At 34.6% G+C, this 24804-nt stretch overlaps 2 protein-coding genes across 2 annotated transcripts in view; one reads left to right on the top strand and one right to left on the bottom strand.

Annotated features, from left to right (window-relative positions):
- The window catches only part of LOC135081439 (aryl hydrocarbon receptor), a 173216-nt gene that overhangs the window by 24738 nt on the left and 123674 nt on the right, over positions 1–24804 (bottom strand). The gene's annotated exons all lie outside the window — the stretch shown is intronic.
- Positions 6046–14336, top strand: LOC135081840 (uncharacterized). Its single transcript, XM_063976620.1, has 2 exons — positions 6046–6922; positions 14293–14336. The coding sequence occupies exons 1-2, from the start codon at positions 6046–6048 to the stop codon at positions 14334–14336; spliced, it is 921 nt and encodes a 306-aa protein (XP_063832690.1).

The following is a 24804-nucleotide window of genomic DNA, read 5'->3' as shown; positions in this document are numbered from 1 at the left end:
ATAATCGAACGTGTGGTTTTATCACCCTTTATGATCGTCATTAAGCTGGAGGGCTAAATTTTTTGTTGTGTTTTAATTTTTCGTTCATTTTTTCAACGTAGAAGTGTGTAATTGTTTTTAGTTATAATATAGATAAAAAAACAAACCGATTTTTTTGAGTTTAAATATTATACCTAATTCTAGATTACCTATCTAGTTTATTGAAGTGTATTTATTTCAGTACCTTAACACGAGTTAGTGAGTAGACACTCACGCAAAGAATTTTAAAATGTATTTATAAGATATTTCTATCAAGGATAGTGTACAATTTTTCAGAATGAAAATTGCTAACAGTAGTTAATTTTTAACAGATTCATGAATTGCGATTAAACTATCATTTTAAGATAATCTTAATTTCAAACGCTACTGATTCACTTTGATTTACACAAAAACTTATTACACCGAGTCTAAAAGGTGTAAACTAATTATAATTGCAATGACATTAAATTTAATTAAACAGCTGATAAAAATCTAGTGCTAACTAATTTGCCTACGTTTACTGCTAGACATCTGGTTCGTTAGGATATGACACCTAATTATGTTAAGTAAAAGATAATTGGTTTATTAATAACTTTCATTATCGCTGCATATAATCTAAGCACAAGGATACAGGGTGACCAATAGATGACAGAATAAAAAGTGGAAGAATTTGCATTTCTTGTTCATATTGTTAGGTTACAATTTATTTGGCCCTTATGTTTCATGTGATAAACATTCCAATCTGTAAAATCTCAATTGTAATCATATGTTTTATGTCTTGAATAAATAAATAAATTAACTTGAGGAAGGCTAAAAGTCTGCCGTTAGAATTTTGTTTCGTTTATATTGGTCAGTTTTGTGTGGTGTACAATTATATAGAGTAGATAAATTTATCTTTGTATTTTTCTCTTGATTTGCAACAATAATTATGTCAGCCTAGTCGTTTGAGACTGATTTACATTGACAAATTGACGTTGATTCACAGTTTAATATAATTAATCCCTTGAAAATTTCGACAGTTCAATCATCGTTGACTGCGATGTCTTGCTTCGAGCAGTTGTCTGATTAGCAAAGGGTGGTGTTGATGTTTCACCTCAGGCAGTTGTTTTCAAGTGAAAAAATCATGTTCCAATTAACAAGGTGCAGCAAAAAGCCGCCATACACAGTCCCTGACATTATACTAATCACTTGACACCCTGTATTATGAAAAGCCCGAGGCATTAGGTTATCTTTTAATGTTGAAAACTCCTATATTTTCACCCCAGTTACTTTTTGCGCTAAAGTAGTCGTTAATTACCTAGAGTAGTAATTATAGGAATGAAAACATAAACATTGATTTTATTATCAATCTTGAGTTGAACACGCCTGGTTATGAGGCATATCCGCAAGATGGCGTCGTTTAATTGAGATAACTGCGAAGAAAAATACAGGGAAAGTGTGGGTTGAACTTTGGTGCTTAGGTTCCGTACGTTTAAACCTTAACTTTGCCCTCAAGATTACACGTACTGATATCGTTTACAAGTCCGACGTCCTGTCAATCAAGACTTAGGGAATTCTTCCAACCTTCATTTAAGTATTTTATAAGGAAAATAATAGTAAATACAGATTCATAGCACAGTAATTTTTGAATCTACAGAATATTTACAAAACCACAAAATTTTCGAACTCCACATTTCCAGAGCAAAAACTTACTTAACGGAGGCTATTTTTGGAATTTAAATTGCTACAGTTCTACGTTTACATGTAAATTACAGGTTTTTGCTTCCACCTTCAGCCTGATCATCACTTTTCGTCAAGTGATAGGCCAAGAGCATCATCATTGTGGTTCAAAAAAATTATATTTGCACCGTTTTAGCGTCACGACCGCGGAACTCTCATCGCAGAGAAAGCAATAAGTAACAATTATACAGATTCCTAGCGATTTCTAACTGTTCACCGCCATGTAAATGTCGGCGATTAAGATGCAAATACTATTAGCAGTTATTAATAACAAATCGCTAAATTAACGTTATTATTAACGTTTCTCGATAATGGGCACGGTTGCGTGACAATGCTATGCAGTTTAGGGTTGTTGATTGACAGTTTTGAATCGGTAAATTTTGATCGATGATTTATTGAGACACTTCGTCTAATGCAATCAAGGTATTAATAAAAAAAATATCAAGATTGCAGTTAATTTTTTAAATTAAATGTCTAATATGGTTTTCTGGAGTACATTAGATATTCATGCATTAAAAAATTGCTTCTGTCAAAATAGATGTGTGGCGTTTAAATTTTAAATGATGTTGCCGTCGAATATGATTTATATTCAATTGAACTTGTAATAAAACAAAATGCTACTGACTTATAAATGCTTAATAAATTCAGTAGTTTTGAAAACTTATTTTTTACCTGTCACAATATGATATAAAATCGAATTATTATAAGCTGTCAATCCGATTAGAGTTAGGTTAGACACCACAGTGGTGGCTCTTGAACATGAATTACTACGTTTAGCCCACACTAAGAAAGTCGTTATTTTTTAATATTTTTACTTCACTTATTTATGTACTGTCCACTAAATTGACTGATGAGCGTAGGCCTATATCCTTGATTAGTCCGTTTTACTTTTAATTGTAATTGTTCTTTTAATTGACATTAATTTGATAAGTGATTGACATTGAATTAGCGCATTTATTTTTGTTATTATAAAAATGCATAAATTTTCATCGTCATTGACTTCATCAATTCGCAAAGAGATGATAGATAATTCAGTATAATTATGCACATCACTAAAACAAAAGGCGAGTCCGTGTTGTGAATGGCTTAGTTCGCAACACTGTTGCATTCTGTATGCCAACTTATATTAACTTCTATTGACTTAAATTATCGACATAATATGGGTACTTTATCGATATTACGCAACACTATCGTGTTAGTGGCCAATGAAAATGTTAATAGTGAATTATGCGACTGCGTGTGGTTTTTTCATGCGATTCCTTATATGGTCATCAACCATAGTTGTCATGAAATGAGTGATTAAGTTAATTATAGATTGATGCATAATAACTTCAGATATGTTTGTTGATAACAATGACAACTTAAGCGAAGAAAGTGCAGCTATGTGAAACTAGTTTTTATTGTTATTATGATTTACTATTTGAAGTGCATTCATTTTATGTGATGGTGAAAATGAACATCAACAGATTCTACAGTAATCTAAGATTAAAATACAACAGTTACGGTCAAAGTTTGGTGCAATTCAGCCTTAGTAATTAATCTAGATGTAATTAAGTAGGTACCTAATTTTCACGTTTAGTATTTTTACTAGTGTAGGTACGCTAGGCATGTAGAAATGAAAATATTACAATATTAAAAATAAAATGGTATGTCGTACTAAAGATATTAATTTCAATCTACCCAGCTATTATTCACTTCCTTATTCTGTGCACGTAAGTAAACAAAATGTAGACCATAAATTGACACCTTTTATAAAATCCACTAACATTTTCTTCAAACCCATAACATTAGGTGTATCATCGCCTAAACCCGTGGATACAACAACGTATAAGGTTATATTACCATAAACTGGCCATTCGTCGAATAATTTGCATGTACGATATATTTCTTACTTCATCAACATTCGTTTAGCCAAGGTGCAAGTAATAGGACAGGTTTACATCCCATTAGGGTTTTTTGTGCACATAAAATTATGAAAATACGCCTTTTATATTGTAAATGCAAATTTTAATATAAGCATTGCCCAAAGACCACCGTGCAGTCATTTGTAACTGTCGTCACTGTGCATTAAGTTGACTGGCGGATATCTAGTTAAAATATCAGTTAAATGGGTTACTGATAAACTTTTAAGTTACGGATATTGGGTACTTAATGTAGGCGTCTTAATATAATGTTAACAGGTGCTGTTTTACAACAAGATGTATAATCAGATGTGCTGTTGACTGTGTAGTATAACTTCTAGACGTTGCGTGTGTGGGGCGTACGACATAGTACTATGAGACTGCTGCTTCCCCACGCAAGACCTTTAACCGCTAGACCACAGAGAAAACTGGATAGGTACATCGTTTGTTATGGTCTATGCGAAATACTAAAAAGACCTATTAAACATCACATTTGCCAAAATAGTTTTCACAAATGGTTATGGTTATGGCAAGGTTATAATATTTTTCTGCGTACTATGTGCCTGCCCATTGCCACTTCAGCTTATTAATCCGTCGAGCTATGTCAGCGACTTTACTTCGTTTACGAATCTCCTAATTTCTGATTCGACCACGTAAAGAAACACCGAGCATGCTCTTTTCATAGCACGCTGTGCAACTAATTGAATTTGGTAGTATTTGTCAATTACTAGTGTCCAGTTCGCTGGGATACAGTTTATAAAGAAATTAAATGAAAAATTATGCAAAATACATACAAACAAGACGTATGAAATTAAAATAAAAAATAATCAGGAAAAATGCGGCGACCTTTCTCGCATATTTAACTTATCGTTTTTCTAAGGCTAACCACATCTGATTAGCGTTTGGTTAACTATAACTCTTAGATTAACACCGGTTTACTTTATGGTGGGGTGACACGACACAGCTCATGTTGCCAGCTGAGCTTAAAAGTTAAGTAGTGATGTGACATTCAGCGCTGAAAATGATTTAATCGATTATTTCAGTCTACACAAGATCGCAAAAAATTTCTTAAAATTAACAAATTTTGCTATTTTTATGGTGGACCGAGAATGGATGCAAATAAAATGATGATATAAATAAAAAATAAAATGAAACCTACGACTACTTAAAGATTACAAAATGGTTCGAAGGCGATAAATATTTTTTTTATTTATTTATAAAATGTGTTACAAACAATCCAAAAAAAATATGTATCGACAGTAAGAATAATTCTCAAAAAAGATAGTATCTAGTGTAATGATAAGCATGAATATTGATTGAGTCCCATAAAAAAGGATGATGATTATTTTCAATAGTTTTCAAGTCATAATACTAAGAGCTCTGTTGAGTTCAGGGCTTCGTTAATGCGTGCAATTGTTTTTTTCGCATTATGTAAAAAATATCGATACTTTCTAATTAAGTTACTTATTCCCATCCCTTAGCTTAAGCAGTCGTAATTGCGTTTATAGCTCGAAAACTATTCAAGCATTCGGAAATTATTTCAATTAGGCGTTTTTGTTATAAAATAACTACAATATAGTGTTGAAAGTAAACTGTTTGTTTTTGTGAAACAATTTGGACTTAGCTTTGAGAAATAAACGCGAGCTTTTTGCCTCTCGTTAACACGATATAGTTTTTACAATATTATTAGTACTAAAATGTGGTGTGTAATATGACGTATTTCCTTAACTCTTTGACTTTATATTTCGCTATAAAAGAACTTATGACCAAATATTGATTTTATTATTCGCATGAACGAAAGAACTACTCAGATTTTTTTTACTTACAATAAATAGGTAAGTATAAGATATTTGAAAAACTCTACATTTTGATTATGCAAACAGCAAATTTGAACATAACGTCTGCTGTAAAAAATGTGACGAATATTATAATGATTTGAAATGGCGAACTAGTTTTGATTATAATTTTAAAATAAAAGCAAAGACTGAAATATGTAATATATTTTGTTCGAATAATCATTGAACATAAAATATTTTAAGTAGTTATTTTTAGTTCTAAGCATGGTAACACTATAAGAAATAGAAAATGTATTTTTTTATGCTGGCAACGCTCTCTTCTGCCATTTTCTCTGTGCCTATGCACATTCTTGTAAAACCAATTTTACAAAATAAACTCTATAAGTTTAATTAAATTCCAGTCTGTTTCATTTATTGAACAGACTGAGTGGTCCTTCGAGCAATTGAGCTATCGTCAAAAGTGTTACACATCGAAAAAGTGTCAGACAGGCTGAGTGCTGTGGTGCACGTTTTCAGCCGTGTGAGCGTCGGTGCGTGGGCCATTTTCGTGAGCCCCCCTTGGAACATCCGAATCAATAAGTCGGAAAGAGTGGTGCAGATTTGGGTTTACAATGCCGGACGACGATTTGAGACGCTTGCGGAACAAACGAGGTAACCTCAAAGGAACAATCACACGTATCGAGAACTTCGTCAATGATCCAATTCTATTGGCTGCGGCGGGTGAGGACATGCTTCAAGCACGTAAAAACAAGCTAGTGACTACACTCAAAGACTACGAGGAGGTAAACTTGGATATTTTATCGCTCGACCCAGCAGACTCTGAAAATGTTGCCGCCGTGGAGAACCAGTATTACAATGTGCTTTCAAAGTTGAGCCAGTGCTTAAAGAACTTGAAGATGGATGAAGTCTCTTCAGGTACAAATGTTTCCACCTCCAAGTTGCCCAACATCGACATCCCTTCCTTCGATGGGAAGGACTTCACCAAGTTTAAACCCTTTATGGACCTGTTTGATGCAGCTGTAATTAATAATAATAAGTCTTTGTCCAATGTACAAAAACTATTCTATTTACGAAAATATTTAACTGATGATGCTTTGGCAGTTATTGTTAATTTACCTATAGTAAATGAATCCTATTCCGAGGCTATTGCGTTACTCAGGAAGCGGTTTGATAATAAGGCACGACTAATATCTAATCACATTAACATTTTATTAGATCTGCCATCAATGCAGAGAGGCACTGCGGCTTCCATAAGGTCGCTAATTTCTGATGTTCAACAGCAGTTATACGCTCTCAAAAATTTGGGTCAATCTATAGACAGCTGGGATATGCTATTGATATCCATTATATCGAAAAAACTTGATTCTTACACCAATAGGGCTTACCACCTCGATAGAGTGGACATTGATAAGATTCCTACATTCAAAGAATTTTTAAATTTCTTAGAAAGAAGGGCTATAGCCTTAGAAGATAGTACTCCAACTAAAAGTAATTACCATGATAGTGCCCAAAAACATTATTCAAAACCATGTACAAACTTTAAGGCAAGCAATTTTGTTTCTAACGGTAATGAAAAAGGTTTATGTGCGTTTTGTGAAAAACAAAATCATGCTATATTTATGTGTCCTAATTTTAAGTTGGCACCTGTGGAAGGCCGCATAAAGTTCATACAAGATACAAACCGATGTAAGATCTGTTTAAATTCTCACACTAATAAATGCAAATTTAATTTCAAATGCAAAACATGTAAACAAGGTCATAACTCACTTTTGCATGAAGACAAAAATTCAAAAAAGGAAGTAATTATGTGTTCTAATCAGTGTAGCCGTGCTGAGGTCCTTCTTCCTACAGTACAAGTAAAGGTAATTGACAGGTATGGCCGTGAAGTCTATGTAAGAGCCCTTTTAGACAGTGGTAGCCAAGGTTCCTTTATAAAGCAAAGTTTGGTTGACAAGTTAAAACTGAATGTTCATACAGACAAGCAAACCACAATAATTGGGATAGGCAATAAACAATCTCATTTAAACAAGTCTGTTGACATTTCAATTTATTCATGTACTCATGATCTAAAATTCAATGTAAATTGTCATGTTGTAGAAAATATTACATCACAGCTGCCACAAAAATACATTAATATTTCTGGTTTAAATATCCCACAAAATATTAAACTTTCTGATGTGAACTTTAACATTCCTTCAGAGATATCACTTTTGCTTGGTGCAGATTTGTATTTCAAAAGTCTATTAGATGGGTGCATTAGATTGAATAGTGGTCCAATCCTACAAAACACACTTTTTGGTTACATTGTAGCTGGAACAATGAGTTGTAATGAAACTGGTGATAACAGTAATAATAACATAGTTTCTTCAAATTTTGTGATGTGTGAGAACGAAAATAAGTTAGATAAAATTATGAATCAGTTTTGGTTAGCTGAGAAAATGCCTGAAGAGCAACCCAAGGTTATTCCTGAATTTACTAAGGCTGAACAATCATTTGTGAACTCTGTGTCTTTAAAAAATAATAGCTTTTCTGTTGACATGCCATTGGTTAAACCCATTGAAGAATTAGACATAGGTGATAGTTTCTCAGCAGCTCTTCAGCGGTTTCTCGCATTAGAAAATAAATTTAAACATGATCATGAGTACTACAAAAAATATAAAAATTTTATAAGTGAATATTTACAATTGGGACACGCCAAAATAATAGACATAAACAGCTATGATGTTTACACTTCACCTGTCTACTTTCTGTCACACCATGCTGTGCTCAATGAAGACAGCCTAACGACCAAACTTCGTGTTGTTTTTAATGGTAGCATGAAATCCAAATTGGGTATTTCTTTAAATGACGTCCTTTTAAATGGACCTGTCATACAAAATGATTTGTTCAACATTCTTCTTTTATTTAGAACTTATTTTTATGTTCTAATTAGTGACATTAAAATGATGTTCAGACAAATCTTCATCAATGAAAAGCACAGGCAGCTCCAAAATATTTTATGGAGAGACAATTCATCAATGCCTATACTTTGCTTACAACTCCAAACTGTGACCTATGGGTTAAAATGCTCAACTTTTTTAAGTGCACGTTGCCTCTTGGAATTAGCAACTAAGTTTCAAGACGAGTATCCCTTAGCTGCAGAAGCAATTAAATCAAATACATATGTGGACGATGTGCTCTGTGGAGCAGACAATATAGATTTGTTAAATGAGCTCAAAAGTCAGTTAATTGAATTATTCAAAAAAGGAGGATTCACTTTGCACAAATGGTGCTCCAATTCTGATGAGGTACTAAGTGATATACCGTCAACTCAGAAATATTTTGATCAAATAAACTTAAATAAAGATAATGTCATCAAAACATTAGGCTTAAAATATGATATTGCTTCAGATAAATTTACTTTCACATGCCCACCCTTTGATGAGGCGAACTTATACACAAAAAGAAATATTTTAAGCTTCATTGGACAAATGTTCGATCCACTAGGGCTTATTGCTCCCATTATAATGAGTTTTAAAATATATATGCAAATGCTATATTCATTAAAAATAGGTTGGGACTCCACCTTAACATCTAATCAAATATTTGAGTTTAAAAATCTTTTAGAAAAACTAAAACTTATGAAATTTATTGAAGTTCCTCGATATGTTACTATGACTCAAGTGTCTTCAGTTGAAGTTGTGGGATATGCAGATGCCTCTCTTAAAGGTTTTGGTTGCTGTTTGTACCTTAGAACAATTGGGAAGGATGGCACTGTGAAAATGCAACTACTATGTGCAAAATCCAGGGTCTCGCCCTTAAGAAAATCCCACACAATCCCACAACTTGAACTGAATAGTGCTTTACTTCTCGCACAATTGGCGAGCACTGTAAGAAAAACTTTAATAGGTCTATATCCTAATCTTAAAGTATTCTTATATGCTGATTCTCAGATAGTTTTGTACTGGATATACGGTAACTCTCACAAAGGAAATTCCTATGTTTCTAATAGGGTAAAACAAATTCAAAAACTTACCACTGACTGCATGTGGTCGTATGTTAAAACTTCAGAAAACCCCGCTGATCTATTATCGCGTGGTGTTAACCCTGATAAATTGCAAAATTGCTCTCTTTGGTGGCATGGCCCACAAAACTTATCAAGCCTACCTCTGTATCATCATGAAGCTTTTCAAGCTACTAATCCAACTTTTCAAACAGAGCCAAAGGAGAACAGTCTAAACTCGGTCCCAAGTTGTAATAATTTTTGTACAATAAATGAGGATAATAATATATATTTTAGATACTCTGACTTCAATAAGTTACAGACACAAATTGCATATATTATTCGCTTCCAACATAATTGCAGAAACCGCAGTGATAAAAAGATTGGACCCCTGTCTCCTCAAGAATACTCTAAAGCTCTGAAAGTAATTATTCGATACATTCAGTCAACCTCTTTCTCAGCAGAAATATCTTTACTTATGAATAATAAACAATGCAAGTCGTTATGTAGTTTACATCCATTTATCGATAATGAAGGCATTCTTAGGGTAGGAGGAAGGTTATGCAATGCACCAAACATACCTTATGAAAAGATGCACCCCATCATCTTACCAAAGTCATCCAATTTGGTTAAATTGCTAATTTTACAGGAGCACAAGCGGCTTTTACATGCTGGTGCAAAGCTAGTATTGTCATCCTTGTCACAGAAATACTGGATAATTAGTGGTTTAAGGGAAGTGAAAAAAGTCTTACACTCTTGCATCAAGTGTTTCCGTATTAAAGCTGAAGGAGCTAAACAGCTGATGGGGTCTCTACCTTCAGATAGAGTGACTGCTAACAGGCCTTTCCAAGTAGTGGGTGTAGATTTCTGTGGTCCATTTAATCTAAAAGTTGCGAGAATTAGGAAACCTATTGTGACTAAAGCATACATAGCTGTTTATGTCTGTTTCTCTACAAAGGCTGTCCATGTAGAATTAGTGAGTAGTCTCACTACGGATGCATTTTTAGCATGTCTAAAACGGTTCATATCCAGACGCGGCCTGCCTAATTACATTTACTGCGATAACGCTAAAACATTTAAAGGTGCAGACAATCACCTTAGAGAGTTGTATAACTTGCAAGCCTCTCCCAGTCACAGAGACTCTGTTTTTAAATTTTGTTTAACAAATTACATACAATTTAAATACATTCCAAGTTATTCTCCAGAGTTTGGTGGCCTGTGGGAGGCGGGAGTGAAAAGTTTAAAGTATCATTTTAAAAGAATTGAGGTGATATACCACTTACATATGAAGAACTTTATACTGTCATTACACAGATAGAGGCTGTACTAAACTCTAGACCATTGTGTGCATTATCATCTGATGTTTCAGACCTAAATTATTTAACTCCTGGACACTTCTTAATTGGTACACAACCGACTTGTTATCCTGAAGTAAATTTTACTGATATTCATATAAATAGACTTAAGTTTTGGAATTTGTGTTCTAAATTGAAACAAGATTTTTGGAATGTTTGGTATAATGATTATTTAACAGAATTACAAAACCGTGGTAAATGGAAACAAGAAAATGTAAACTTAAAATTAGGAGATCTAGTTATTGTCAAAATGAATAATGTTGCACCAATGAAGTGGCCTATGGGGCGTATTGTAAAAATAGTACCTGGACCAGATGGTAAAATAAGAGTAGCTCATGTCAAAATGGCTGATAAAGTTTATATTCGTTCCTATAGAACATTATGTCCTCTACCTATATCTGAATAGGATAAGCAATTTAGATAGTCACGTACTTACCATAACATTATAATCGTAAAAACAATTAACTCAATGTTAGTTATATGTATTTATTAACAAAATTTAAATTTGTTAAATCACTGTCATGGTCCCTGTATGTGGTGCACGCACATATACCGATCCCAAGGAGCAATCCGTAGGGCATACAGGGGCCCATGTTCATGACATAAACGAGTATTTTTAGCTTTATCTTTAAGCGTCTAACTTTAATTGAAAAGTGAGACTCAAACCTTGTATAATTAATAAATTACTGTTGTATTCATTCAACATTAATTACTCAGGTTACTTTATAAGTTTCCAATATAATTATATTACTTATTTTATGTATGTTAACTACATAGATTCTTATCACAGCATAATAGTTTTGATGTGTATTGCATCAAGTTCTAACTTGAAAAAAGAAATAAAATTGTACTTTAGTTAGCTGTATTGATATAAAATAACTAATAATTACTTAAAGACTTTAGCTGAAGTAAATAATAAAATTCAAAACTCTATAATTTGCTTGAAAGTTTAATATTGTATAAAAATTGTTTGACAATTAATACTAAATTAAATTTAAGACTGACTTGGCATTACCATTAGTATACTTACTTGTTTTCAATTTAAAGTATAAAGTTCAAGTAGAATCTTGTTTGGAATTGTTTAAAAATAGCTTATTAGTTTGCTCGTTAACTATGTATCTCACCTTAACTCTGTATCTGTTGCCGCTGGCCAACTATGTTCGAATAATCATTGAACATAAAATATTTTAAGTAGTTATTTTTAGTTCTAAGCATGGTAACACTATAAGAAATAGAAAATGTATTTTTTTATGCTGGCAACGCTCTCTTCTGCCATTTTCTCTGTGCCTATGCACATTCTTGTAAAACCAATTTTACAAAATAAACTCTATAAGTTTAATTAAATTCCAGTCTGTTTCATTTATTGAACATATTTATTTAAAAAGTAATTACAGAAACACATCTAAACAATGTAAAAGTTCATGAGTTCTTTACAATACGTCAGCTATTAATTCTGACCTACATTATAACTAAAGTCCATAACGCACCAATGCATTTTTTCACCTCATCACCATGACCATATGACCCTAAACAACGCAGCTAATAATTCAGTAATTAGCCCGTGCCATGTGGCCGCAACCGTCTCCCAATATGGCACGGAACATGGCGGAGTATGGCACCCCAGACCAGTGGCTAGCCATCCATGGCGGCGGATAACGGCGTTTTTACAACCATTAAAAGAAACGGGGTTTTAAATGGGAAGTATAAGTCTGATGCGATATGGAACTGCATCGAGATTGTTTGTTTTTTTCCTAATTTATGGTGGAATGGATTCAGGTCTACCTTGCATTTGTTCTTTTAAAAATAGGTGTTCAAATTAAATTAAATATCCATTAAAAAGTAGAGCATGGAAATAATAAGATGTTAGTTGGGTAGGTCCTTTATTGTAATCAAATCATCATCATCATTTCAGCCACAAGACTTAAGTCCAATGCTGATCAAAGGTCTCCCCCAATGATTTCCTTATCACCCGGCTGGTAGCGGCCTGCATCCAGCCCCTTCCCTGCTACCTTTATAATGTCGTCGGTCCACCTTGTGGGTGGACGTCCCACGCTGCGTTTTCTGGTACGCGGCCTCCATTCCAGAACTTTGCTGCCCCATCGGCCGTCAGTGCTGCGTACTATGTGCCCTGCCCACTCTTATATGCCACTCTATATGTGATGTGACATCATAATAAGTTTACTGTAGTTTTATTAATCTTGCAGTTAGAACAGTGTATTTAGTTACAATGTCTCACTTCCCCGCCAATACCTTTATACAGATAGAGTAGCGCTTCACCTTTAACAATGTCATGGTTTGGCACCTTATCCAAAGACAAAACCATAAAATTTTACTGACACTAACCCGTAACCCTCGCTATTTTAAAAGCAACACGTATGCAAGTCGCAGCTATTTTTCTTGAGCACATCTCGGTCGGTCCGTCCCGAGTTAACCGGTGTCGTGCGATATTATAATCAAGGGTTAAAACACGCGATCGCTAAGCTCGAGCAGGTTAACACTGTACGCTTTGGGGCAGTGGTTGTCAACATTTTGTGGAATATGCACGGAATGATAAAAGTTCAAGTAAATAAAATGTTTATTTCTCGCTCTCTTTTTATGTGTGATGTTTATATTTTTGTATACAGACTGCAGATAACTTCACTGGTTAGAGTTTAAATTTAACTACTGGGTTAATTTTTTAATTCTTTCACCATTGGAGTCCTAATTTTTTTTTGATTAACATAGGCATTTTTTGTTTAATTTGTCAATTTTAAAATTATTGTTTTCTACAACGTGCTCCTTTTGTTTTCCGGAAATTTTAGGGGTATATTCTATAAATAAAAACTAGTTAAAGAGTCTTAGAAATATGTGTTTCTAAAAGCATATTTTTGAAGAAATTGTGGATTCTAGATTTAGAAGGTACCTAGTTGATTTAGATTATAGTATCATCAATCTAGTTTTTTTTAAATTGTCACCTAGTCTTTTTGTGTAGACTTTTTATTGATAAGTGTATGTAAATTATGAATTATTTCAGTGAAAAATAACGTTTTTAAATAATTTCGTATAAAAAAATAAGCCGAAAAAAATTGTTGAATTTAACAAAAAATGTAATGCCATTCCATTCTTTGAAGTGGTCTTATTAATTACCCTAGAGTTCCAGGAAATCAAAAAGAGCACGTTGTATATCCACCCGTGCGAAGCCGGGGCGGACCGCTAGTTCTAAATACATTATGGGTGTCTCTATTCAAGTGTGTGTACTCGTATTTATATGATCTGTCACCTAGTCTAGTCACTTTATTACACTTAATAATTTGAGGCTAGAAGCTAGATAGCTGTAAAAGAGTCTGATTTGAAATTACTTATCGTCGTCAAGTTGCTTATTCTCTACTGCAGGAGCATAACCCTCTCTTACCGTAGGATTGTCTACACTCCGTAGGATTGTCTACACTCTGTAGGATTGTCTACACTCCGATAACCAGACGGGTTACGAAGGCCTGATGTTCTAATGCAAATTTTAAATAACCTAATGAATTTTCCTACAGTTGAGAACCACTGCCTCAAGAGCAAACACAAAGGATTTCTGTAATACGACGATTTAACTAGCTTTTTATGTTGGTGATAGGTCATCCCGGTGTAGTTGGTTTCTTTTGTAATGTATGTAATGGAATGCAACGCTGTATGTGCAGAACGGTAGCAAGTTTTAAATGAGCTTTGTGAATTACACACATTATTTTATGTAATTTGACTTTGCATTCAAAATATCTACCTATTTATTTGATTTTAGCAGCCTCAAGCACTAAAAGTATGGCTGTATTTTTTTCACAATAAACGAATCACTCTTTTCATATTGTCTTACGTACTAAAATATACTAAAATTACGTAAATAAAACATTAAAGTATTAAAATTTGGTTACAAATTATTATTAGTAACTGAACTCTATAATACTGGCAATCTAAGCCATATTATAATATTTTTATGCCCAGACCAGCACATTAAACTGTGGCAGTCATTGCATATACAGTAGTACAATGATACCTTGGTGCAATTTAGTCGGTGACTAATCTAATTTATTGATGACATGACGGTACCAGTCAAGCGGCAATGGAATCGGTGTTAAACGGCATTCAAATATTATCTCAGTAAACCTTCACAAATTATCGTTTTGATAGGTGAGAGTGCCATTACGACTTAACCGGCATAGTTAAGGTAGCCGACATTTTTAACCGGCAAGTTATGGCCATAAGTGATACCAAATTAACATCTGAACATAAATCGCTAAGCGCTCCTTAAGTCACTAATTTCTAAAGTAAACAAATCGATAAAATTTCTACCCGACAACGCATAAATCACTTGTAAAGGAAGATGTCTCAATATTCTTCAAAGTAATTTTACGCTCGATGAGAGAGACGGAATGCGTTTGAAACGCAAATAGTATGGGATAGAGCGGGATGACACGATTTCCTCGAGGTGTATTAATTAAGGAGCAAGTAGGTTCTAAATCATTGCCTGTCGACGCGCCCTGTGGGAAACCAAAGAGTTATAGGGACCTTTATTCTAAATTTAAAATTACAATTTTGTAAACGCCGTGAATAACTCTGTGGTATTGCTCTCTTGTGTGAACGAGTATTTTGGGGCAATCGTAATGTAATTTCGTTTTACAAATATTTTGTAAGATCTAACAAATAAAGCAATACGACTGGGCTTGTAGTTGCAATATGTGTAAACTTAATAGCTAAGTGTTACTCAAAAATATGTAACTTACATTATGTTTGCTAATATTTATTCTTAGTAGTAAATGAAACAAGACAATTCCCTACTTAAATTACTGAACCTACTTATAAGAAGGATACAAAAAAGTTCCGAAAAATACTCGTATGTTAATAATATGCCTACTAACTACCTATCTCTCGTACTATCGTAGAGGATAAATAAATAGATAAATTGTCCTTAAACTAATTCCTAGGAACTCTAATTTTAATTTTCTAGAGATTTTAAATGCTTAATCCATTGAGCAAACAAATAACTTTTAGATACTCATCAACGCAATTCATCAAACAACAAACCCGCCCCTTAATTACATTTACTTACGGCTTAATTAAAAATACCAATATTTATAAAAACCAATTACGTTTCACACCGACCGCAGATTATCTATGCCAACTGTCACTAGCGACAGTTGCATGAAACGGAACGTCAGAGCGCTAATCGTGAGATTGGCTCGTTTGATAGTTGTGTGTTGGTGGCTAACTGTGGGTAAGGACGTAGGGGAGTGTTTAAGCTACTTTAAAATTGTTATATGAGGAGTTTGAAGAATTATGAAATTAATGAATATTCATTAACGTTAATGCAAGTGAAATTCATAATACAATTTACAATTACCCTCCACTAAAAATATGATTCCGACACTTTCACATATTACAAACTGCAGGACATTATCTTAAATTAATAAACGTAAAACTTGTCTTCTGCGATGCTTTAAAAAAATGATAGATTTAAGCTGATTGTCTTCAATTCAATGGATAGATTCAAGCCAAAGAAATGGTGTTAAAAACTAGATTTAAACTAAAGCAAACATTCATGTCATTGATTGGTCGATTTTCCATATTTTTAAACCTCAGTTTTTGAGCGTCATAAAACGGGCCCTCAGGTCTTATTTTTAAACTTTCAGAGCACAGACGTAAATCTCGAGTCTTATAAAGTTTAGAAATCTTGTTTAATTACCGAATGCAGTCGGTGATTAATTAAAAACGCCACAAACATTCGCCGTTCAATTTAAGTGAGGAGATGGTGTCGCCGGCTTAATTGATACGCCCGTGTAAGGAATCCCAGTAAAGGGACGGTCGTTAGTTTATCACAATACTGATTTCACACCAGGCGTGGTTAGGGATGGTTTACATGGAGATGATGGTTAAAATAAATTCAAGAAGAATCGCGATTTGTTCTGGGATTTAGCTTCAACGATATTACTGTTCATTTCTAGATAACGTTCTTTAAAGCATCGAGGTTACATTCGACAGCATTTCAGATTCCATTTTTTTATTGTACCTATTATACATGATGCAGTTGTATTTAGCTTGACGTGCTACTGTTTGTACATAAAATAGAAAGTAACTCTGTGTATCGCTTGTATCAAATAAACGAGGTCCTATTAGAACTACAAAAGATGCAGTGTTTTTAACTTGATACTCTACATAAAATAGGAAGTAAATTCGAGTGTCACTTGTGTCGAACAAGTGAGATCCTTCGTAGCTAAGAATTATTGAAAATTATGATTTCTCTCCATCTATCGTTTTCATCGCAAAATTCACAGTGATAATCATTGACACTCCAACAATAACGGGACTATTCCCACTTTTCGTTCCCGACGCTGCTAGGATCTACAGCTTATGCACCAATAAAATACTTTTTCGCCCTTTTATTCACAAACGATGCTTGCTTGTGAAGCAGCAAATCGAACGCACAGCGTTGAATAGAGCACTGTGGTTGGTTCGTGTGTCATCTTTGCGTCCACGCGCACTGTGAAACCTCATAGTAATGTTTGTGAATACGGTAGTCTGTGTATCTTTTATTTCTGAAAACTTGAAAATTATCTTCAAACCTGTAGATTTAATAACACATTGTTGTTAATTTGTACCCGGCATGTAAGCCGGCCCTTCGTACAGAAGTCTCGGACGGGTCACGCGGCCTCCAGGCGCAAATAAAAGACAAAACCACACGTTGAAGCAATGTCTGAGACACTACTGTTTTATGACTTATTCCGTTCTGCACCGCGCCCTCCGGCGGAACTTGAGTTAGGAGCATTTGTAACGAGAGAGTATGAAATAGATATTTAAATATATAAATAAAATAAGTGGTTTGTTTTTAAGATCTGAATGTTTACGACAAGCTGATTATTTATTTCTCAAATCATTATACTATTTACCTAACCTTAACATAAAATTACAAAATATAGAGGCTTAAAGACTGCTTGCTTGGTATTCTCTACAAGTCGTGTACTGGATGTATGTCTTCTTCCAACAGCTTGATGATGGCTTGAATCTTGCGTTTAGCCCCAATAAGATTAAAAAAAACTTGGTTAGCTATTTATAAAAATAAATTTGAGTTGACATATGGACGAAATTGACAGACATAATTATTTCTGAAGTCATATTCATGAACCATTTCTAATTAAAAAAATATGCAGGCTTTCATTTGCCATTTTATTTCAATTTCATTTCAATACCAAGCTTACACTTTTCCTTTAACAGGATATTGTTAATAATTGCACTGTCTTTTCACCACTATCTTAATAGCCATAGATCAAAACACTTTTATATCGAACCTATTTTCATTTTTACCAATCAAAAATCCGATAAAGTAATAGCACAAGATCGTATTAACAAACTTAATTAAGATGGTGTAGCCACCGCATTTGTAATTATGAATCCGGTGGCTACACCATCACGCCTTGAGGTGATGAAAATTCAATCGAGATGGAATGAATTTCATTCCGACATCAAAATGAATAATAAAACAAACTGTAAAAGAGGCTGGAGTACGAGGATTGTATCAGCTGTGAGGATCTTTGCTGGAAACACGAGCGGGTAGGATGGCCAATGTTATTATGATGTGCTTTTTAGATGAAAAAAATTCAGTGACAAAAGTATCGACTTTTTTGAATAAACCTGGATCTGAGTTCATTCAATCTCATTTCCATTTCATGTAAAAGTACCAAGGCATTTTTCTTTTCGGGAAAAATGCATTGAATTGCATACCTGCCCTACGGGGACAGGGTAGGTTATGTGGGGCTCACCAAGTCAGAAGGACAAGGCATACCCACTAAAAGACCCCGGTGCTCCGTCATTCGCCTTAAGTGGGAAGGAACTGTGGGATTCCGGACAAAGCCTTCACTACCACTGTCCCACCCGGCGATTGCACAGTCCCCCCAGGACGGGGGGCGACGGGAGCAGCTAGGAGCACACAGCTGTTCCCGTCCGATGGTAAAGTACCAAGTCCTACTCTAACTTTACACTACGCATATAATCGAACTCAATTTGCTCTTACATGCACTATTAGTTGGGTAGGTAGGCATCTTTCACTTACTTAATATTATACCCATTTACTAATTTTCATCAATAAAACACCAATAATCAGGAGAACTGTAGCTACACATACGTACGTATATTTGACACAGGGACATGAATTTATACAGTGTGGGGCATTGATGCAGGTCTCTACCAACCGGTCAATATGGTATCATTGGAGGAGTTCAGCAGTGTATGATGACGATGATGATGACGGTAGCATCATCAGGGTAATCCATTTTAGGACATTTTTATATTGCTCTGAAAAGGGCCTCTCACTGCTTTAGAATTTCAATCTGTTCTTAATTTCGCTCGCTATCCCCCAAAACCGTATGTTCACGCAACAAGGCGCGAAATGAGAATAACTTTTGGCGGGACCATCTTATAAATCAGAAGGCCGCGGCTCAATTAAACCTACCCCTATCTGATCCACTCCCGTGCGTTGTGACCCTTTATTTTTGAAGATATATCTCTTTAAACGCTTTTGTCACAGTTTATTTCGACCCGGTCTCATTATATGTTTTATTGGTAAAGCTTTGAAGTATTTTTAGTAGTGCATTTTTAAGACACTGTAAGAGCAAGGAGTTAAATTAAAAGTGCAGTTGACTGACAGCATATCAGACTATAGTACATTGTGTCGAACACTAAGGCTGAGTTGCACCGCCTTAACTTTAACCGTAACTATAACCGGTGTTTTTGTATGGAGTTTGACAGACTTTTGACGTTTATTATGATAAGATGGTGCAACTCGGGTTAAGAGTGGTGCAATACATTTGAACTAAATCCGTGAACAGTAGTAGATGTAGGGACTATTATTTTGTATGGTAGTTTACGCACTAAATCCGTTTTTTGTCATCCAATTTCTTTAGATTTTCTTGATCCACATTTTGACGGATTTGGATGTCATGTAGATCTTTGCATTTAAGTCTGCTGGATTACTAAGTTTGCATGAAAAACTGTAGGTACTTACCTACTGTATTTTGAAATTAATATGCACCTAATTACAAAACTGACTTTTAAGCAAAGACATTATCTTTCGTATTCACAAACAATGCTTGCTTATGTGAAGCAGCAAATCGAACGCACAGCGTTGAATAGTGCTCTGTGACTGGTTCGTGTGTCACCCTGTGCGTCCACGCGCACTGTGAGATCTCATAGTAATGTTTTTGAATATGGGCGTATAACACTACGGTCTATCTATAACAATAACATTTTAACTCTTTTCTGCTCGTAGTCATAAAAATTGAGTGCCGAATTCTAAACTAGGCACGTGTAAAGTAGATACCAATGCCAAATTGGAGATAGCAGATTTGGTTCTAATGTGTCTACGGCAACTTTCTTATAACGCCACTTTTTATGTGATAGTCCGATTTAAAACGGTTTAGGGATCCGCAGGCTCCAATTCCATTATCAGGTTCCTTCTGAATAGATAATATTTATGTATTTTTGTTTAGCAAATAAAGCCGTTTAGTAAATAATTAAAACATGACAAATATTTTTATAAGGCCTATAGTAAGAGGCCACGACCTCATAAAGGTCGCAGGAAGGCGCTGGATGCAGGCCGCTACCAACCGGGCGATGTAGAAATCATTGGGGGAGTCCTTTGTTCGTCAGTGGACGTCTTGAGGCTGAAATGATGATGATGATGATGAAATATTTTTAATACAATTTTAGAACTTGACCAGTAGAAAAGTTTATTACAATAAAATGACAGTTAATTAATTCAGAAGATGCCCATTAAAATTATTAATTAATATTGATTTATTTGACTATCATTAATTAATCAAATAAATCAAAACAAAGTTATTAAACAATAAAAGACAATCATGATTAATTTATTCAATCATTAATCATCCACAATCCGTGGTTTAATGTTTTCTTTGTTTTGGATGTCCTAGGTGCGATTGCTAATTAATGAGAAAATGATAATTTATCTGTCTGTAAAGGATATTTTTATTTTATCCTGTAAGTATGTAAACTTTTGAAATTCACTATCATACGGAACCCACGGCATTCATCACACGTCCCACCAATTTTTTCCGATCGACTCGTGCGCCCAATCAATTACGTACGAAATCGATTTAATCGATCACAATCGATAATGGCGCGAGACCAGCTGCGATTTTACACTCGGATATCGAGATTTTTTTTGTAAATTTATGCAATATTCGTGAGAAAGACTGAACGGTCTTGTATTGTTTAAGAGGCGTTTAATTTGTTCTTTTACAAGTCAATTTTGGTCAGCACTTATTCAAATTTCAATGCTTTCTCTGATAAATTTAAAATTTAGAGTAATTTATTGATGTGAAAAGAAATACAATGTTTCATATAAACGTTAATACTCGTATTACCTATATGAACTTTATTTCGTGCATTGCATGATTATTTAATGTTAATACATTTCTACGCATAAGGATCCGTCGGTAGTATGTTACTTTTCATAAATACTTATTCAACAGCCTTAAATTTCCACTTGTTGAAGAGTATAAATTAATATGAAATTGATTTGTTTCACAATGTCTATTATTTTAATAATCCTGATGGCTGACGTTTTAGCCACTGTAGGAATTTGATGTCTCAATCGGACGAATCGACTCTGCATGTCCTTCAAAACACAGTATTACAAGTACCCTTCATTTATGTACGGTTAGTTGATTCACTCAATAACATTTATTGTCTCTTCTGGCAATATAATCTAGGACCACTAAGAAGAGTCCAACCCATTAACCACTAGACTATAGACGCTACTATGTCGTAAACAACAGTAACTGAGATCTGCCTGCATTTATATGTATAGAGCTAAATCACCCAAGTAAAAGTATAACCAGGCCTGTTCATCTCCGCGAGTTTACATCGAAAACAAAACACGCGCGATGGCCCACCTACAGGATACTATTCGACAAGGCCTCACATCCGAGCGAACATTGACTCACGCACACGTATTCTTGTGTATGATGGAAGAAAATAAAGAAAATGGTGTACTAAATACTGTGCAGTATTAACCTGCCTAAATAATAATAGAAACACAGAATGTACTTTTTTAAGTTGCCTCAAGACACTGAGAGGTAAATAAGTAGTTAATATTATTCATGATAATTCATGCTAAATCATGTATTCCCTCCGCCATTTTCCGCAGTTTGGCACCTCACGTCACATCATTTTACCGAAGTCAGCCCTATAGCTTCGGCGCATTGCCGATCACTGACGTTTGTCAACAAAATGGTGCTTGACTCTTGAGACAGGCTAAATTACACCATATTGTTAATGACATTGAGCATACATTTTTTTAAATACCTTCGCGAAGTAAAACTCCTGTACGTAGTACTTATTATTATTCTGTGATATAACTACAAAACTATTACTTTATCCTGCCTCAGTTTTATATGTGACAGTTCCCTAAAGGCACAATTCTAAAAACGCTTGCTATTAACCTTCAAGCTCATATCTCTACTTCCTAGCAAACTGTTCGCCCGCGGGTGCGCTCGCTTAAATATCCCGCGGGTAAGTATGAAGATGTCGGCTGGTATAATGAAACGTCAAAATATCGCACTCATTGATTGCTGCTCTCTGTAGGGACACCATCATTCTGAATGTATCTCGCCAAATGTAAACATTTTCTACAAAACATAAACCTTATAAAAATATTCATATTTTAACAGCACCTGTCATGTATTGGTTATCTCCCAAGATGGAAAAATCTGAGATTAAAAGTTTCAAAAGCTCTTAAAAGGATCGATTTTATGAATGTAAAATTAATTTACAATAGTAAAACTAGTCAACAATACGGCTAATCGATATCCTAAGTAAAGAAAACGTAGAATCTGAATAGATATGGCTAATGGAATCCGAATAGATATGAAATAGAAGCCACGATGGCCGAACGGTGAAGGGGTCGGACTGGCCGACTCGTGATCCGGGGAACGCGGGTTCGGTCCCCGCCGCCGCTCGACTATTGTGGTGAGCTCACTCGTAATACAAGCATATTTAGCTTAGTACGAGGGGCTAACGGGAGTATTGGTCATTTTTGTAATAACAAATTACTAATAATCTTAAAAAAAAAAAAAATTGAATAAGAAGACTTCCTTCAAACATCCTGAAAATTATTATCAGATGATCCAGTTACTTTTACAGGGAACATTCAAAATTGATAATTTTACGGTTTATCCAACAAATCCTCGTTTCATGGTGTCCCCAATCAGCTTCGGTCGTAAATACAAGCCCTGCGCTGATTGTGCTCGTTTGCCCTGATGGAAACGATCGCTCGAGATGTTTACGGTTCGCGGGCGATGCCCAAATAGCCCCCTCGCAATTATGACACAATCTCTTCACAATTGAATCTGAAAGTGGGAGCATTTTTAAAGTTGGAATTAAAGGCTTTTATTCACCTGTTCAGTGTGTTTAGGTGAGTGGAAACTCAAGTTTAAAGGTTGATTCTGGGTCTGTTTTTATTCGATTAAGTTGACTTTTGCAAATTAAAGCAAGGCAGAATGAAAATTACACCATTATATTATGGTGCTTTATATTAAGTCGGTATACAAGCAGGTGGATGTCGTAAGATGTGTCTTGAAGAGAATTATGCGAACGTAAGACTTCTGTATTCCGTCAGACCAACGTAGCTCATAAATATCCTCCATTTGCCTTGGGTAAATTAGAGACTGCTAAAACAATTCCTAATATTATTGCTGTCAATTAGTACTACTGTCCAGCATACTCGATCAATGGTAATTACATAAGTGTCGCCCACCTCTACCATTACTCACCCCAATTATTTCCTTAGGTATATACCTCTCAATGTCACTGTTTTAACGCAGTCACTAATCGGTACAATGTATTCTATAGTTACGTCTTCCCCGAGTTTAGCAAATGCACTGTTTTAACGCACTTGTTCATCGCAATACCTACTTTCCAGACTTCTACGTACATGAGTGACCGCGCATCATTTCCATAATAAACATACATTTCTTCAACCCAATTGCTCCAGTTATTTCCTGTTCGAACCGGTTCGGACCGGTACATAATTGGCAAGGTGTAAGCTAAATCCTAATTGCTAATTATGAAATTCATAACATACTCGACTACTGTTTTTGGTGTTTTATAATTAAGGATGTTAAATAGCAGCTGCATAAGCAAAGGTTTTGTTTAAGGGCTGTTATAAGGTTGACGATTTTATAAGATAAGGTACAAATTATGGTTAAAATTCGGTTGATTGATAGGTTCCTGACCTGAATACGAATAATTGAAGCCTAATCATTAGTTTGTAAAGTTACACTTTTCTGAAGAAAGTGGAACTCATAAAGTGGTTCTTAAAATTAGCTCAGGGTTGGTAAAGTTAATAAAATACAATACCGTCCTTATTATTTCAAAAACAATTTATTGGTTTCTACAAAAGTTTTCAAGACCACAGTTTCAATATAACGTGACATTTTCAGCCATATGAAATTCTTTTACTGACTCTTGGAGTTTGACATCAAGGTTGTACCTCAGTGAATTTATTGCAGACACCACACAAAGAAAAAAAATACCACAGACATGACTTATTTATATGATTTGTCTCTAAATAAGTAGGTAATCAAATTGGAAATGGAGTAGAAATAATGGTTGTATTTCCCATAAATGTTAAGTACGTTAACCCTCTAATAACTTCATTGGAAGTAACAAACATATAAGTTAATGTCTGACTTACACCTTTTTGATTTGAAACTATAATTAGCCCATAAGTACCTATTAAGTATAATTTCTTCGATACAATTTCAGTTGTGGCTTTATATGGAACTAGTGACAGGGCATGCATTTGTAATTTTATCGATAAAAGATGATAAAAACAAATGACGTCACTATTTCACTTGTGGGTTCATGCGGTTGACACAACAGAATAATTTAAGTTGTTAAGAATTCTTGCGGTAATGTTTAAAAAACAATTTCTTTTAGAACTTGCTCAATAAACTGAAATTACAGATAAAGAAAAGGTAGCTCCTTTAAAACAAAAAAAA

The sequence above is a fragment of the Ostrinia nubilalis genome, chromosome 20, assembly GCF_963855985.1.
Source record: "Ostrinia nubilalis chromosome 20, ilOstNubi1.1, whole genome shotgun sequence".
Taxonomy (NCBI): domain Eukaryota; kingdom Metazoa; phylum Arthropoda; class Insecta; order Lepidoptera; family Crambidae; genus Ostrinia; species Ostrinia nubilalis.
The sequence above is the reverse complement of the archived record's forward strand: the minus strand, read 5'-3'. Positions and strand labels throughout refer to the sequence as shown.